General features: G+C 35.7%; 1 protein-coding gene across 15 annotated transcripts in view; it reads left to right on the forward strand.

The window, feature by feature from the left end:
• LOC143348100 (uncharacterized) overlaps positions 1 to 13,026 on the forward strand; it is a 76,485-nt gene extending 63,459 nt beyond the window's left edge. For 11 of the 15 annotated variants that reach the window (XM_076777949.1, XM_076777945.1, XM_076777943.1 and 8 more), the window contains 9 exons: positions 324 to 419; positions 3,045 to 3,145; positions 3,257 to 3,388; positions 3,474 to 3,647; positions 4,756 to 6,639; positions 7,675 to 7,804; positions 7,890 to 8,012; positions 8,089 to 8,478; positions 8,758 to 13,026. In XM_076777949.1, coding sequence (XP_076634064.1) covers positions 324 to 419; positions 3,045 to 3,145; positions 3,257 to 3,388; positions 3,474 to 3,647; positions 4,756 to 6,639; positions 7,675 to 7,804; positions 7,890 to 8,012; positions 8,089 to 8,478; positions 8,758 to 8,801 — 3,074 coding nt within the window. In that variant the 3' untranslated portion in view covers positions 8,802 to 13,026. Of the gene's footprint in view, positions 1 to 323; positions 420 to 3,044; positions 3,146 to 3,256; positions 3,389 to 3,473; positions 3,648 to 4,755; positions 6,640 to 7,030; positions 7,093 to 7,674; positions 7,805 to 7,889; positions 8,013 to 8,088; positions 8,523 to 8,757 lie in introns of those variants that run through there. The other 4 variants (XM_076777948.1, XM_076777947.1, XM_076777950.1 and 1 more) reach the window with 4 other exon arrangements.
• The last annotated feature ends 102 nt before the right edge of the window (positions 13,027 to 13,128 follow it).

Below are 13,128 nucleotides of genomic sequence, written 5' to 3' on the forward strand. Positions count from 1 at the left end.
ATTCACGTATAACGTATTTACCTTTGATACATTTTTTTTTTATTTGTTACATTTATATTTGAAATTATGGAAAATTTTAAGGATGATCTTTCAAAAACTATCCCACTATCTAGATCAAAGTTAAGCTGACATTTTGTGACCTCGTTGAAATTCGTAAGTCCTATCTTTTATTTTCTTTAACAACCCACATTGAGATTTAATATGTATGAGACACCTTAGTGAACGTGTTAACGAACGATACTTGCAGCCTTTTGTTCTTGAACCTATTCCCCAGATTATCTACAGAGTTCCGCCACCACTATACGCTTGAATTTGATTTTCAGGTCGTTCACTGCCAGTATTATGCGTCCATCTTTTTCATTGGTACGGGCTACTGCAACACTTTAAGTTGGACGTGGTAACGGTGTGGAAATTGTTCGGTAAGGACGCAAAAAGACCTGTAAAAAGAAATACGAATGAAACGGATGCTGTGATAAGATGCAAACAAAATCAGGAATCCGCTTGGAGTACTTAATTACATACATACAGTGGCTTACAGTGAAAATCGTCCACCGTGATTAATGGCGATGAACGGTTCTTCTTGCTACTCGACCATGACAGTTATTTTTCCGTAGTATTCCACGAATATTTTCTGGTTGCACCTTTTTATTCAAATCTATCTCAACATCTGCAGCTATTTCTGGGGCACTTTTCCTGGGATTTTTCTTAATTTGTTGCAAAACATATCGTTAATCATGATCGTTTAAAATCTTCTTATTTATTTTTAATTTATTTGATATGTGATTTTCACTTTTATATTTTTTAAGAATGTATTCTACTGTACGACTTCTATTTATAATTCGTGCAATTTTACGTTGAGATTTACCTTCGTTATAATGGAAAATTACTAATTTTCTCCGTGGTTGTTTGTTTTTATTGAGATTCCATTTTTCCAAATCCACAAATTAATGAAATAGTGGGATAAAACTATGCTCATCTAATGCTTACTACGCGAAAAAATGTGAGAAACAGTTGATCACATACAGGGTGTTCGGCCACCCCTGGGAAAAATTTTAATGAGAATACCAATTTATTGATGCAGGCTTCGTTAAAAAGTTATTAACAATTAAATTCAAAAATTTCAAATCGTTCTAAAAAAATTATTTTCGTTTGCAGGGGTCAATTACAATCATTTTTGGTGAATAGACATACTCCCGAAATCCTGCGCATTTTAGAGAAAAAAATTTAAAACGGCCGGAACTGTAAACGTTAATAACTTTTTAACGAAGCCCCAATCAACAAATTGGTATTCTTGATTTTCGTTTTATTTTGGTCTCTAGAATCACCCATTAAAATTTTTTCCAGGGGTAGCCGAACACCCTGTATGTTAGTTGGGGGAATCCCCGAATATTACAGATGGACGATTTTTAGTGTGAGTCAAATTTCATAGATGCCATTACATATATCCATTTTGCTTCATACATTTGCTAATATTTGGGTTTCTTTTTATATGGATACAAGTAACAATAGAGATGAAACATTATTACGTTAATTACAAAAATCTCATGTTCATATAATGCATATTTTGATTAAAATTCAGAAAGCGAATGTGATGGACGATTTTTACTTGTGAGCCACTGTATTTTGGTCCGCAAGCGGGACAAAATGATAGCACAAGTAGCAGATTTCCGCTTTTGTGTATATGTTACTGAATAGCGAACATTCCTTATAAAACGTGGTTGATAACGTGTGTCCTATCGTTCTTCGTATTTGTTTGATTAAAAAGAAACACAGCAAAGTGTTAAAAATGGGTCGTGGAAAAAAGCTAAATGAATGTGAAATACAGACGATATTGATATTACAGAAAGGACAATATTGAATTGCACAAATATCGAAAGTTGTAAATAGAAGTCGTAAAGTTATTATGAACTCGTTAAAAAATCTCGAATATTACGGAAAAAGTAAGAGTTCTGGTCGTCCACAAAGTTTAAATGACGACTGCGAGACAAATTGCAGAAAGCCACTGTACATTGTACAATAAATCTAACAACTATTTCGTCCCTGCGTCGCGAACCGTGCAAGTGCAACTTTCATTGTATTCTCTTTTTTAATTTCGCGAGGGAAATATAAAACCCATATATGAGCTCTGTTACTATATTTAATTTATTTAATTATTTGTATATCTTTAAGGCTATCCTCTTCGATCTACCGACAAACCGATAAACCGTGAAACAACGACGCGAATAATTCAGACGCCAGACGTCGCTTTTTCAATTGTCCACGAATCTTATCGTGTTTTCGAGCATGTCACGGGCACACGCAGCTAGCAAAATTATCTACGGATATATTTTTACGAAATTCCGCCCGAGCTAAATATTAAAACAGCAGATGGCAACGTTTGCTCAGCGCGTTTGCGGAATTGAACGAACGTTCTCAACAATATCTATGTTTTGCCTCCCGTATCGCGTTCGTTTCCTGATATTCCCGCAGAAGCGGGAATCTGCGGACTTATTAATAAATTCTTACTCTCTTTCGGCACGAAATTTTTACGTCATCATCAAGTTGAAATGGAGGTCGGAAGCCATTCGTCACCATTAAATATTCAATAGGGGAGAGCCCCGTAAGAGAAACGGCCCCCTTACGCGATGTATTCGTATTTATAGACCGCGCGCGACGCTTATTATTTATTTATTCTGTGTAAGATTTCCATACAAACAGGATTTATATGTGCCGTCGCGTCTAAGAGCAACTGTGAATACAGAAGGGCGTATCCTCGGTCGCAGTTTTAAAAAAATCCATTCCTTTGTTTTGCATTTCTAAACACTTTTAAATATTAACAAATAAAAATAGTTGTGGATCGTTTGTTCGGTTGCAATATCTGGGTCTGTTCGCCGGCCAACCTGCAGTCTTGCCTTCGCACACGTGTCCAGCAATGGGCAAACGTAAACACACTCGAGTTTACGTTTCATAAATTCTCAAGTCCACGTTTCATTCCGATGTTCTTGTATAATTCGAAACGCAGAATAAAATGCTGTTTAACCGTATGCGTGCTTGTTTGATGCCAGCATTCATCGAGGAGGGTTATCACAGTACAAACCCTTACCACAACAGTATACACGCGACGGATGTGACTCAGGCGATGCACTGTTTCCTTCAAGAGAAAAAAGTTAGTATTCGGATGTTCGATTATTAATGTACCATTGACCCGATCGTAGACAGGGATTCGAAAACGAACTCTAGAAGATGAGATTGTGGAACTCACGTTGTAAACTTCCAGATCAGGACCCACTTAACAAATTTGGAAATCATGGCTTCGCTGATAGCCGCGGTGACGCACGATCTGGATCATCCAGGCGTCAATCAACCGTTCCTCGTTGCCACCAGCAATCACTTGGCCGCTCTCTATCAAGTGGGTAAACGACTTTCGAGAACATTTAATGAAATTCGTGGGGGACGTCCGGATGTTTAATCGGGTACGATTTTATCGATTGCAGAACAAGTCGGTTCTTGAGAATCACCATTGGAGGTCGGCCATAGGATGCCTCTTGGAGAGTGGCGTTTCGGATCAGTTGTCGGCCAGTGTTAGACCGGAACTTCAACAACACATCAGCTCGCTGATTTTGGCGACGGACATCACGCGGCAGCAAGAATTTCTCGACCGGTTCAAAGTGAGTCGTCGAACCGTATCAGGTCATCGATATAAGATATTTAGATTCAGGAGAAAAACGATCATAGACCATTTCATACTTGTAGGGACAACTATGCTATAAAATCTACAATACAAAATTGTTGTCCTTATTTTAATGGGAGATTCTAGAGGCCAAAATAAGACGAAAATCAAGAATACTAATTTATTAATGGAGGCTTGGGTAAAAATTTATTAACGCTTAAAGTCCCGACCGTACTGAATTTTTTTCTAGAAAGTGGGTAGGATTTCGGGGGTAGGTCTATTCACCAAAAATTATTGTAATTGACTCCTGCAACCGAAAATAATTTTTCCAGAACGATTTCAAATTTTTTAATTTTGTTGAAAAATTTGTCCACCTACTCGAATTTTTTTCTCGAAAGTGCGTAGGATTACGAAGGTATGTCTATTCAGTAAAAGTGATTGTAATTGATCCCCGTAACCGAAAATAATTTTTTTAGAACGATTTGAAATTTTTTTTTTTCGTCGAAAAATTTCAGTATCTACTCGAATTTTTTTCTCGAAAATGGGTAGGATTTCAGGGGTATGTGTATTCACCAAAAATGATTATAATTGACCTCCGCAACCGAAAATAATTTTTCCAGAACGATTTGAAATTTTTCAATTTCATTTTTTAATAATTTTTTAATGAAGCCTCAGTTAAAAATTGATATTCTTGATTTTCGTCTTATTTTGGCCTCTAGAATCTCTCATTAAAATTTTTCCCTGTATAAGAATCTGAAAATAATAATATACGTTTCCGTTTAAGAATACTAGGTTGACCTTCGAATAACTTTTAAGACATTTAAGAAATAAAAAATGAATATGATAGTTGTATTTCCCTCCATGGAACAGAGAAACTTTTTTATTAAACGATTCTCTCGAAAATGCATTGTTTTGCTAATATTTCGATCGTTAATTTTCACATCGTTGGTGAACTAAAAATATAAACTGAAAATATAAACAAATAAACCCTTTTTTTTCCTTATGTAAAAGTCAAAATTTTAAAAGTTTATCTTAAAAACTACCGATGATTGATTCTTTACGTGAACGTCCTTCGTTAAACGCTTGCCTGCATCTTTTTCCCCCAGGAGTACCTGGACGAGAATCGTTTGGAGATGAAACGCGCGGACGATCGACATTTCATTCTCCAGATAGCGTTGAAATGCGCCGATATATCGAACCCGTGCAGACCGTGGGACATCTCGAGGAAGTGGTCGTACAAAGTATGCGAGGAATTCTTCCGGCAGGGTGATTACGAGCGTCGGCTAAACCTTCCGGTCACATCGTTGTGCGATCGACATACCACCAGCATACCGAAGATACAAGCCACGTTCTTTAAATTCGTTGTGACGCCTCTTTACGAGAAATGGCATCGTTTCCTAGGCGACGGTTTGAGCGTGTCGTTGATGGAACATCTGCGGGCCAATCAGAAGAAATGGGAAGCATTGATCGTGCAAGAAGCGGCCGAAGAAACAAGAACGGAGATCTCGGAACTGGAAAAAGTGGACGACGGGCTGAGCTCGATCGGTGATCCGGTCGAAGACGAGGACACGAGAAGCATTGATCTATTGATACCGACGTCGTACAGTCAATCCTCGCGAATGCAAAGCTTACCGGCGCGTACCGGCCTTGAGCGTGACGGGAGACGCCATTCCGTCCCATTGAGCGCCTCGAAACCGCTAGTCCTTCTGCCGCGGACTACGATCCGACGCGAGAGTCTGCCCAACGAACGAACCAAGTCGAAGAATCTGCTGCTGAGGCTCGAGGATCAGAGCCTACTGGATCCCAGTTCGTTATCGTTGCTTTCGTCCAGGAGCAGCATACACGAATTGTCGCCGAGCGCTAACGCCGAGAGACCGGTCAGCGCCGAGAGTCTCCTGCCAGAACCAAGCATAGCCAGCATTACCAACAGCGCCGAAGCGTCCAGATTGAGTTCCGTTTTGCAGCCGGACATTCAGCGAGCAACCTTGCAGAAACAGCTGACGAGACAGCAAACCTTCCCGCCCCTGCAACCGTACGTTAGAATGAGATATTTGTCCACGACCGCCGAGATGTCGCAATGCTATTCGCAGATCTTAATGGAAGCTGACAGTTCCAGCTCCTCTTCGTCCTCGATAAAAGAAAAATCCTGCTCGGACGGTCATTGTGATACACCCCCAACCAACGAGCTGGACTCGTCCCTGACAAAGTCTGGCAACGTGAAAATAACAAAGGAATCGCTTTCCGTGGACGGGGCTGGTAAAAGGCGCGGTTCGACGATCACGGATCCGTTGAAATCGAAATCCGACACTTTGACCGTCGAAGATCCACGCCGTCATTCGATACAAACGATCCGTGTAGACGACGCCAGTTTCAAGAATCGTCACAAACGACCATTCTCCGCCCAAGACACTGACTCCACGCAAATTTTCTACGCGTCGTTGACCGGTTCACGCGGCGACAAGAAGACTGAGTCGGAGACAAACGTTCTGTCCGCGTTGAAAGGGAAAGAGGAGAGTGAGATATCGACTCGCCACGATCAACGGACTACAGTGCAATCGTATAAATCCGATCAGTGCAGTTCGACGATGCATATTATGAAGCCGAAGTGCGTCGAATCCGAATTACGAAGATACTCGACGCCAGTACCAGAAATTAAGACAATAATGACCGACCCAAGTGGTAGACGATTCACCGCGATACCAGTGTCGTCTGAACTCAGCACTCATAAAGTGTTCTTTATTGGTAGCCCACCGGATTCACCGCCTCTCATACAAAGCATATCCACGTCGAGCGACAGCGGCAGCGAACCGCGGAAAACTGTTGGTGATCATGAAATCGTTTCTACTGGTAGCAAACGGGACTCTGATCCCATTAAAGAGAAAAGCTCTAAGGTTGCAAAACTAAGCCTGGACATGCAAATGAAGGAAAACGTTGATCCACGCGCGATTGAGGATTCAAAGGGGATACCCTTGTCTCGAAAGGGCAGCCAGGTAAAGTTAGAAAATTTTCTTTCGGTATGGAACAAATTTGTTACCGTGCAGTTTTATCTGTACATAAGTGTAATAATTTATCTCGTATAGCAGATTTTTGTTCTACAAAACTAATTAGTAGCTTTGAATCCGTTTCGTGAATGCCTTTGGTCTGAGCTTTATCATATAGATATGAGTCATTAAGAATAGTAAATGCAAACTTAGGAAAGTCACGGTTAGAGAAAAATATGTTTTAAACATTTTTTCTCTAATCATTTCTTTGTTGAATTTACCCTTACTAACTTCAACGTGCTTCCAAGGATGAATTTTAGATAATTTAGAATGACGGTGGTCTTCTACTCTAAGCATTAAAAAAAAAGATCGATTTTTGTTTCTTTGCATTTTCTTGCAGTTTTAGATGGTAAAAATATGCAAAGGAGAAGTTATGGTCACCGTGATGGTAAAACCAAACGGGTAGGTAAATAATAGCACATATACATACAAAGGTGATATGTTATTTTATTTATACGTTTCATTTCAACGTTTCAATCATCGCCTGTAGTCCCCCTCACGATCAACCATTCTCTATTTAACAACAGAATTATTTATAACAAAACCCAAGTCTGTGTGACGTGTATTAATATAGTGTTAATTATTTACCTACCCTTTTGGTAAAAACATGTTTCTAAATTATTGGATTGAAATTTGAGAAATTGCAACAAGTGTTTATTTAAACATTAAACATAAAGTTGACTTTATCTCAACTTCACGAAATTTGGTACACGTTTGAAGTATAATAATATCCTGTATATCTGAAATATCAGAAGTGTTAAAAAGGAAATCAATAATTTAAAAGTCCTAGACCAGAATGCATCCTTAAAGTACAGTTTTTAATTATCCCTAAAGTATAGTTTTAAAGTAAAAAATAAATGAATTGTATTTTTATTATTTGTCTATATGTATTAGGCATGACACAGACTAAAAATCTTATAATTTTAAAACTTTTGTACATTCCATATATTAATTATATTTAAAATTGCATTCATGTTTCATTAGTCATGGGCCAGAAGACGTGGATCTGCTCCAGTTGGTCTTTTATCTAGATTGGATGACATCACAACATCTACAAGAGTTGATCATACTTCTAGGCGTGGATCTGTGCCAACTGACATTACCAGGCAGCAAAGTATGACATTAGAATATAATGATGATAATTGATAATGGATAATGAAAAGATGTAGCCAATAAAAAAGTATCTATTGTATTGTTAGATGGAGGCTTCAATCGATTAGCTTTAGGACCTCGAGAGGGTTATATTGCAGCACCTAGGAGAGCGAGTCTTCCTCAAGAAACTGCTCTTGGAAATCTTCTTGGCAATATTTTATCTCTAACCAGTATGTGTTCCCTGGAACTTCGCTATTAGAAAAATCACTTTCACTTAACGTTTTTACATTGGTTCGAAATTTTTAGATGAACGAGAGAATCTCCCAATAAACAATAACAACAATAATAACAATACCGGAACTAGCAACAATAATGGAGTAACAAGAATAATTGATAGCACCGGACCTAGCATGCCGTCTCCGCGACGAGGTTCAGTGCCGGCAGACATATCTGAATTACGCCGCGATATGTTCAATAGGAGTAGCATAAATGGTAAGCCTCGTAATCGGAAAAAGGTTTTGAGGAGGAGAAGTTCTGGAGGACCAGAAATGTTTTCTGGAGGATCCACAGATGGAAACGATAATGGCACATGGCTTAAATGGAAGAGGGAACTAGGAAAAAGGGACTCTATTCCTGAACCGCTCATCAAGCGAAGAGGTTCTCTGCCCATAGAGATGGTGGCCATTTCTCATGCTGGTCGGTACAATCATAGATAAAGGAGGATGTCGTAAAACAAGCCGGTACCATTGCGTTCTCCACTAATATTTATATTGAGAAATTGATTCACTAGCTTGTTCAGAAATTACTAAAGTCTATCAGATTAGCAGCATTTAGTAAACGTCCAGCACTAATTAGTAGAATTGTTAAAGACACAGATATCCACGTTCTCAAAGTCGTGTACGTTCAGTAATGTTCATAGAAGTAGGAGTCCGGTCGTTGATTGCATCTAACAAAATCACTATGTATGCGTAACAGGATCAGGAGCAGGGGCTCGAAGATCCAGTTTGTGGAGACTTTAGCATGGATTGGAAACAAGTGGACCGCACGTGCAACCAGCGGTTGATAATTAAATCATCAAATGCTACCGTACTAACAGTCTTTCCTTACAACTTTAGCAGCAACAGCGATGATTGACTTCCACGTTCCAAGATTGCCAAAACTGGAACTTCTTTTATCGACCATACTTGTGGGCAAGTGAATTTTGTAAAATTAATCGAGATTTCTACGATAATAATCGCAATACAAACAGAACGGTTGAAGCGATTTATTCGTCAGTCGCTCATAATTTCATTGTCATTGTCATAGTACTAAAGCGTATAGTAGAAGAATCTACTTAAGAAAAAAGAGAAGAAAACAAAAGTGGCTTATGTATATCATAATAATTGGCACAGAATACAAATTTAAGATTGGCAGATAGTGACATTAAATTTTACGACAGGGTTAACGTAGGGAAAGAAAAGAAAAATATGAATTCTAAAGTCTTCCCTGCTATTTACGCGTCCGCGTGGAAGAAATGAAATGTATACACACTAGTTATGTTCGCTATACACGGTGATTCTAAAAACTGGAACAAGCTGTAGATCTTTTCTAAGCAGATACAAGAAATTAGTGCAAGAAACGGTTAAATCTTACAATGGGGTACTGCAACATATACAGGTATGATATGCACTTACACTTATTATTTAAATGAAACTATGTTTTTTTTTTTATATAAGAACATTCTCTTTGTCTTCAGTTTTTTTTCTATTTTATAGAAGTATATTCATAGTGATTGTACCCAAATAGAATATTCGGTATGATACATTTTTGTAGCACCTTATCTATTTATTACAGTTTACAAATGTATTGAATATATTAATTTTCTCATTAGTGCAGCCTATTATGATATATTTTAAACTAATTTAATCTAACAAAGTAAATAAAATCTATAAAGCAATAGTATTGAAGACACAAATCTATCAAATTGAATGAAATGTTTCGAAATTCCGTGTGTAACATAAGTATAAAATCATATTAGAAAAGAGCTGCAGTTGGTCCCAATTTTAAAAATCATGCTGTATTTCCATTTGTGCCATACACAGATGTTGTCGAAAACTTGACACAGTCAAACACAGGGTTCAATACGACGATTTTAATAATTAAAATGCCTAGGTACGGAGAAGGAGAAAAGACTGGTAGAGAAACACACCGCTATAAAACTAGACACTTTTAAAAAGGCACATAAATCGGTCGAAACGAAGTGACATTTGCTCATAGCTAGAAAAATTATTATTTGTTAAACAATTGGGGCAGGATAATGTTGTCTTAATTTAGTTAGTCATTTTCCACATCTGTCATCCTCATTAGATATTGTATTTGTTTCTGCATCCACCTTGAGGCTGAAATTTCTTTACCTTTACTGAGAATATTACGAATAAAATGCAAAAAAGAAAAAAGATTGAATTTACTATTAAGTTGGAAATAAGGAAAAGTAATAGCTATGAAACGTAACTCTGATAAAAATATACTCAATATCAGTAGTAGTTTCCTTTGAACTGTAATGAAAATCAAGATAGACATTCCATTAAAACAGATAGTAATAATGCGTAGAACATGAATGAGAATTAATAACAATAACATTGTAATTATTGCTATTTATCATTATTCATTATAATATCATAATGATCATTATTGTCATCATCGTTGTTGTTATAGTTATAAATAAAATCTTAATGATCGTTTAAGTAGGTAGACATAAACTTAGGCAGTAATAATACCTGCGTTTAATTACAAGGTTAATTAGTTAGTGAATTGCGTGGAATTATAACCATAATTGTTTATAATGAAAACAAAAGATGGTTCTGATGTATGGGTTTACGGTACGTGAACCAAAATCAATCAAAAGCAAAATTTGTTAATACTATCTCTTAAAATATTAATTCAGTAATATGTATTTAATTAATAAACTTTGATTACGCAAAGTACAATTACTAAACTGCCTATGCACAAACATTTTATACAATGTGAATTAAAACATTTTCCTATTTTACTGTAAAATTTCAGTTATTACAGGGTTATTATATAAAAACGTTTTAATAGCGATTTTAATTATTTTTCTAAGAACAGAAAAGCAAGAAAAATTGATAATGACTATCACGTACTGCTACAACCTGTCGTCCCTCTGACTGTCAGAAAGTAAAGAAATATTATTAAGCCATTGCAGTTCAGTAATGATATATAACAAATCTAAGTTTATAACTAATCAAAGTAATAATTGATATCTGTATCGACGTAATATAGATAGGTATCCATTTCCCAAGCAAAATGTTGCAAGCTTAGCAAACTTCCCCTGGTAAAATTTCCAGATCTTCTCGACGCAAGAACTATCAGAGCTTTATGTGTGTTTCACTCAATGACCAGAAAAGAAAGATGTAACGAGATCACCTTCAAAATAGATTTCAAATCTCTAAACACGAAATGTGAAAACAGTTCTTACGTTTTCCTATTTGTAATGTGGAAGAGCTCTGCATACATGACTTTATGGTATAAGTGTATTAACAACTAAGTTAGTATAAAACTACTAGTCTTTCTAACTCTTAATATAATCTGTATATATGTACGTTTGTATGTACATATATACATTTGACAAAGAAATGCACAGAAAATACCAAGGAACACATTGACGAAAGATATTGAAAACTTTTATTTATTTATACCTCTTGAAACACTTACCTTTACAGACAGACCAATAAAAATGGGACTAAACAGAATCTCTTTATGAAAATGATAATTGACATAGCTTCTGAAGTAAATTTGAACTCGATATTATAAACGACCACTCTGTCCAACTACTTTTCGAAGAATTTATAACACCCGAATATACATGTTTCCCATTATGCCTCATTCCAATAGAAAGCAATTAATGTTCTTCGAAAATTCTTCTCTTCTGCCATCCTGTAGATATTGTGTAATTGTAATACACCATTTTCTATGATTGTAATATCTTGGGATGTGCAAAATTAATAAACCAATTCATTATTACTTTATAGAAATAGATGTAAAAGTAGGATATTTAACATACAATGCATCAAGCAGTGTTTACGCTCATGTGAATATTCATTTTTTTTTATGGAACAATGTTATGCTATTAAATTAGTGTGAAATGTTTAAAATGCTATAATGTTTTCCCTTCTTCTGTAAACTTCTGTTCTATGACTCTATAAGAAAGTATTCTTAAAAAATTTATATGAAATTCTAAAACGTTCAAAGAAATAATGTTTCTTTAAAATAATTATAACTTAAAATGCAAAGTTATATTTATATTAAATATACCTTTTTGCAATTTCTATATTATTTTCTCTAAAAATGATAATTTGGAAATCTAAATTACTATTATTATTATTATTATAGTACATACAATACATACGCACATTTGATACCTTCGAATGATAAGGTTATTTATCATTTTGTTTTTAATTTTCATTACATATATAAAAATAACAAGTAATCTTAATGATTCATTTTTTCAACATCTATAAAATTAAAAAATTAAAATAGCCAAGTTAAAAAAACATTAGATGTGATATTTCTGTTGAAGATAAACAAAAGAGTGAAATGAATGTTACAAAAGAAGTTATATATTTCATTTCTTTAACAATATTTTCGATTAATTATTTTCTTCTTTACAACATTCAATGTCATAATTGTACATCGGCAAAAAAATTTTGCGTGTAATTCGCAGTATTGGAAATGTCAATTAACAAGTAACAATTCGTATATAATCGGTCTGGCGATAAGAAAGTCGTTATGTATTTTCTATAATGTTACTGGTAGATAACTACTGCGTTAGAAACAATTAAACGATGTGTTCTTATCATTATTCGTAATTAAATTACAATATTGTTACAATAAACACGAGATGCGAAATAGTATGAACCGAATGCGTGAATGTGTGATAATAATAAGAGTGCAAGCGTAGTCCAATCGATTGTCCTATTTATGGTGGATTGTATGAAGAAAATTAATATACATGTATATGTATGTCGTGGCTCTACATGGCCTATTATATTCATTAGATCGGAATTACTATAGTTGATAATTATAGTACCCAAATTTTCTTTCATTTTCATTTGGTTGTATCGACTATTTATTTTGTGAATGTACATGCAACTTAATCATACGACAAAACTCCCATTATAAGTTTAATAATTGAATGATACGTGATGCGATATGTAAACCCGTCTTCTTTATTAAAAAAAAACACACACACACGAACATTATATGAGTATACCTTATTAATTTTCTTCTTTGCTGCCAACCCTGTACCAAATAACATTAAATAGTTACGATAATGTCTTATTAATTACG

The sequence above is a fragment of the Colletes latitarsis genome, chromosome 11 (genome assembly GCF_051014445.1).
Source record: "Colletes latitarsis isolate SP2378_abdomen chromosome 11, iyColLati1, whole genome shotgun sequence".
Classification (NCBI taxonomy): Eukaryota; Metazoa; Arthropoda; class Insecta; order Hymenoptera; family Colletidae; genus Colletes; species Colletes latitarsis.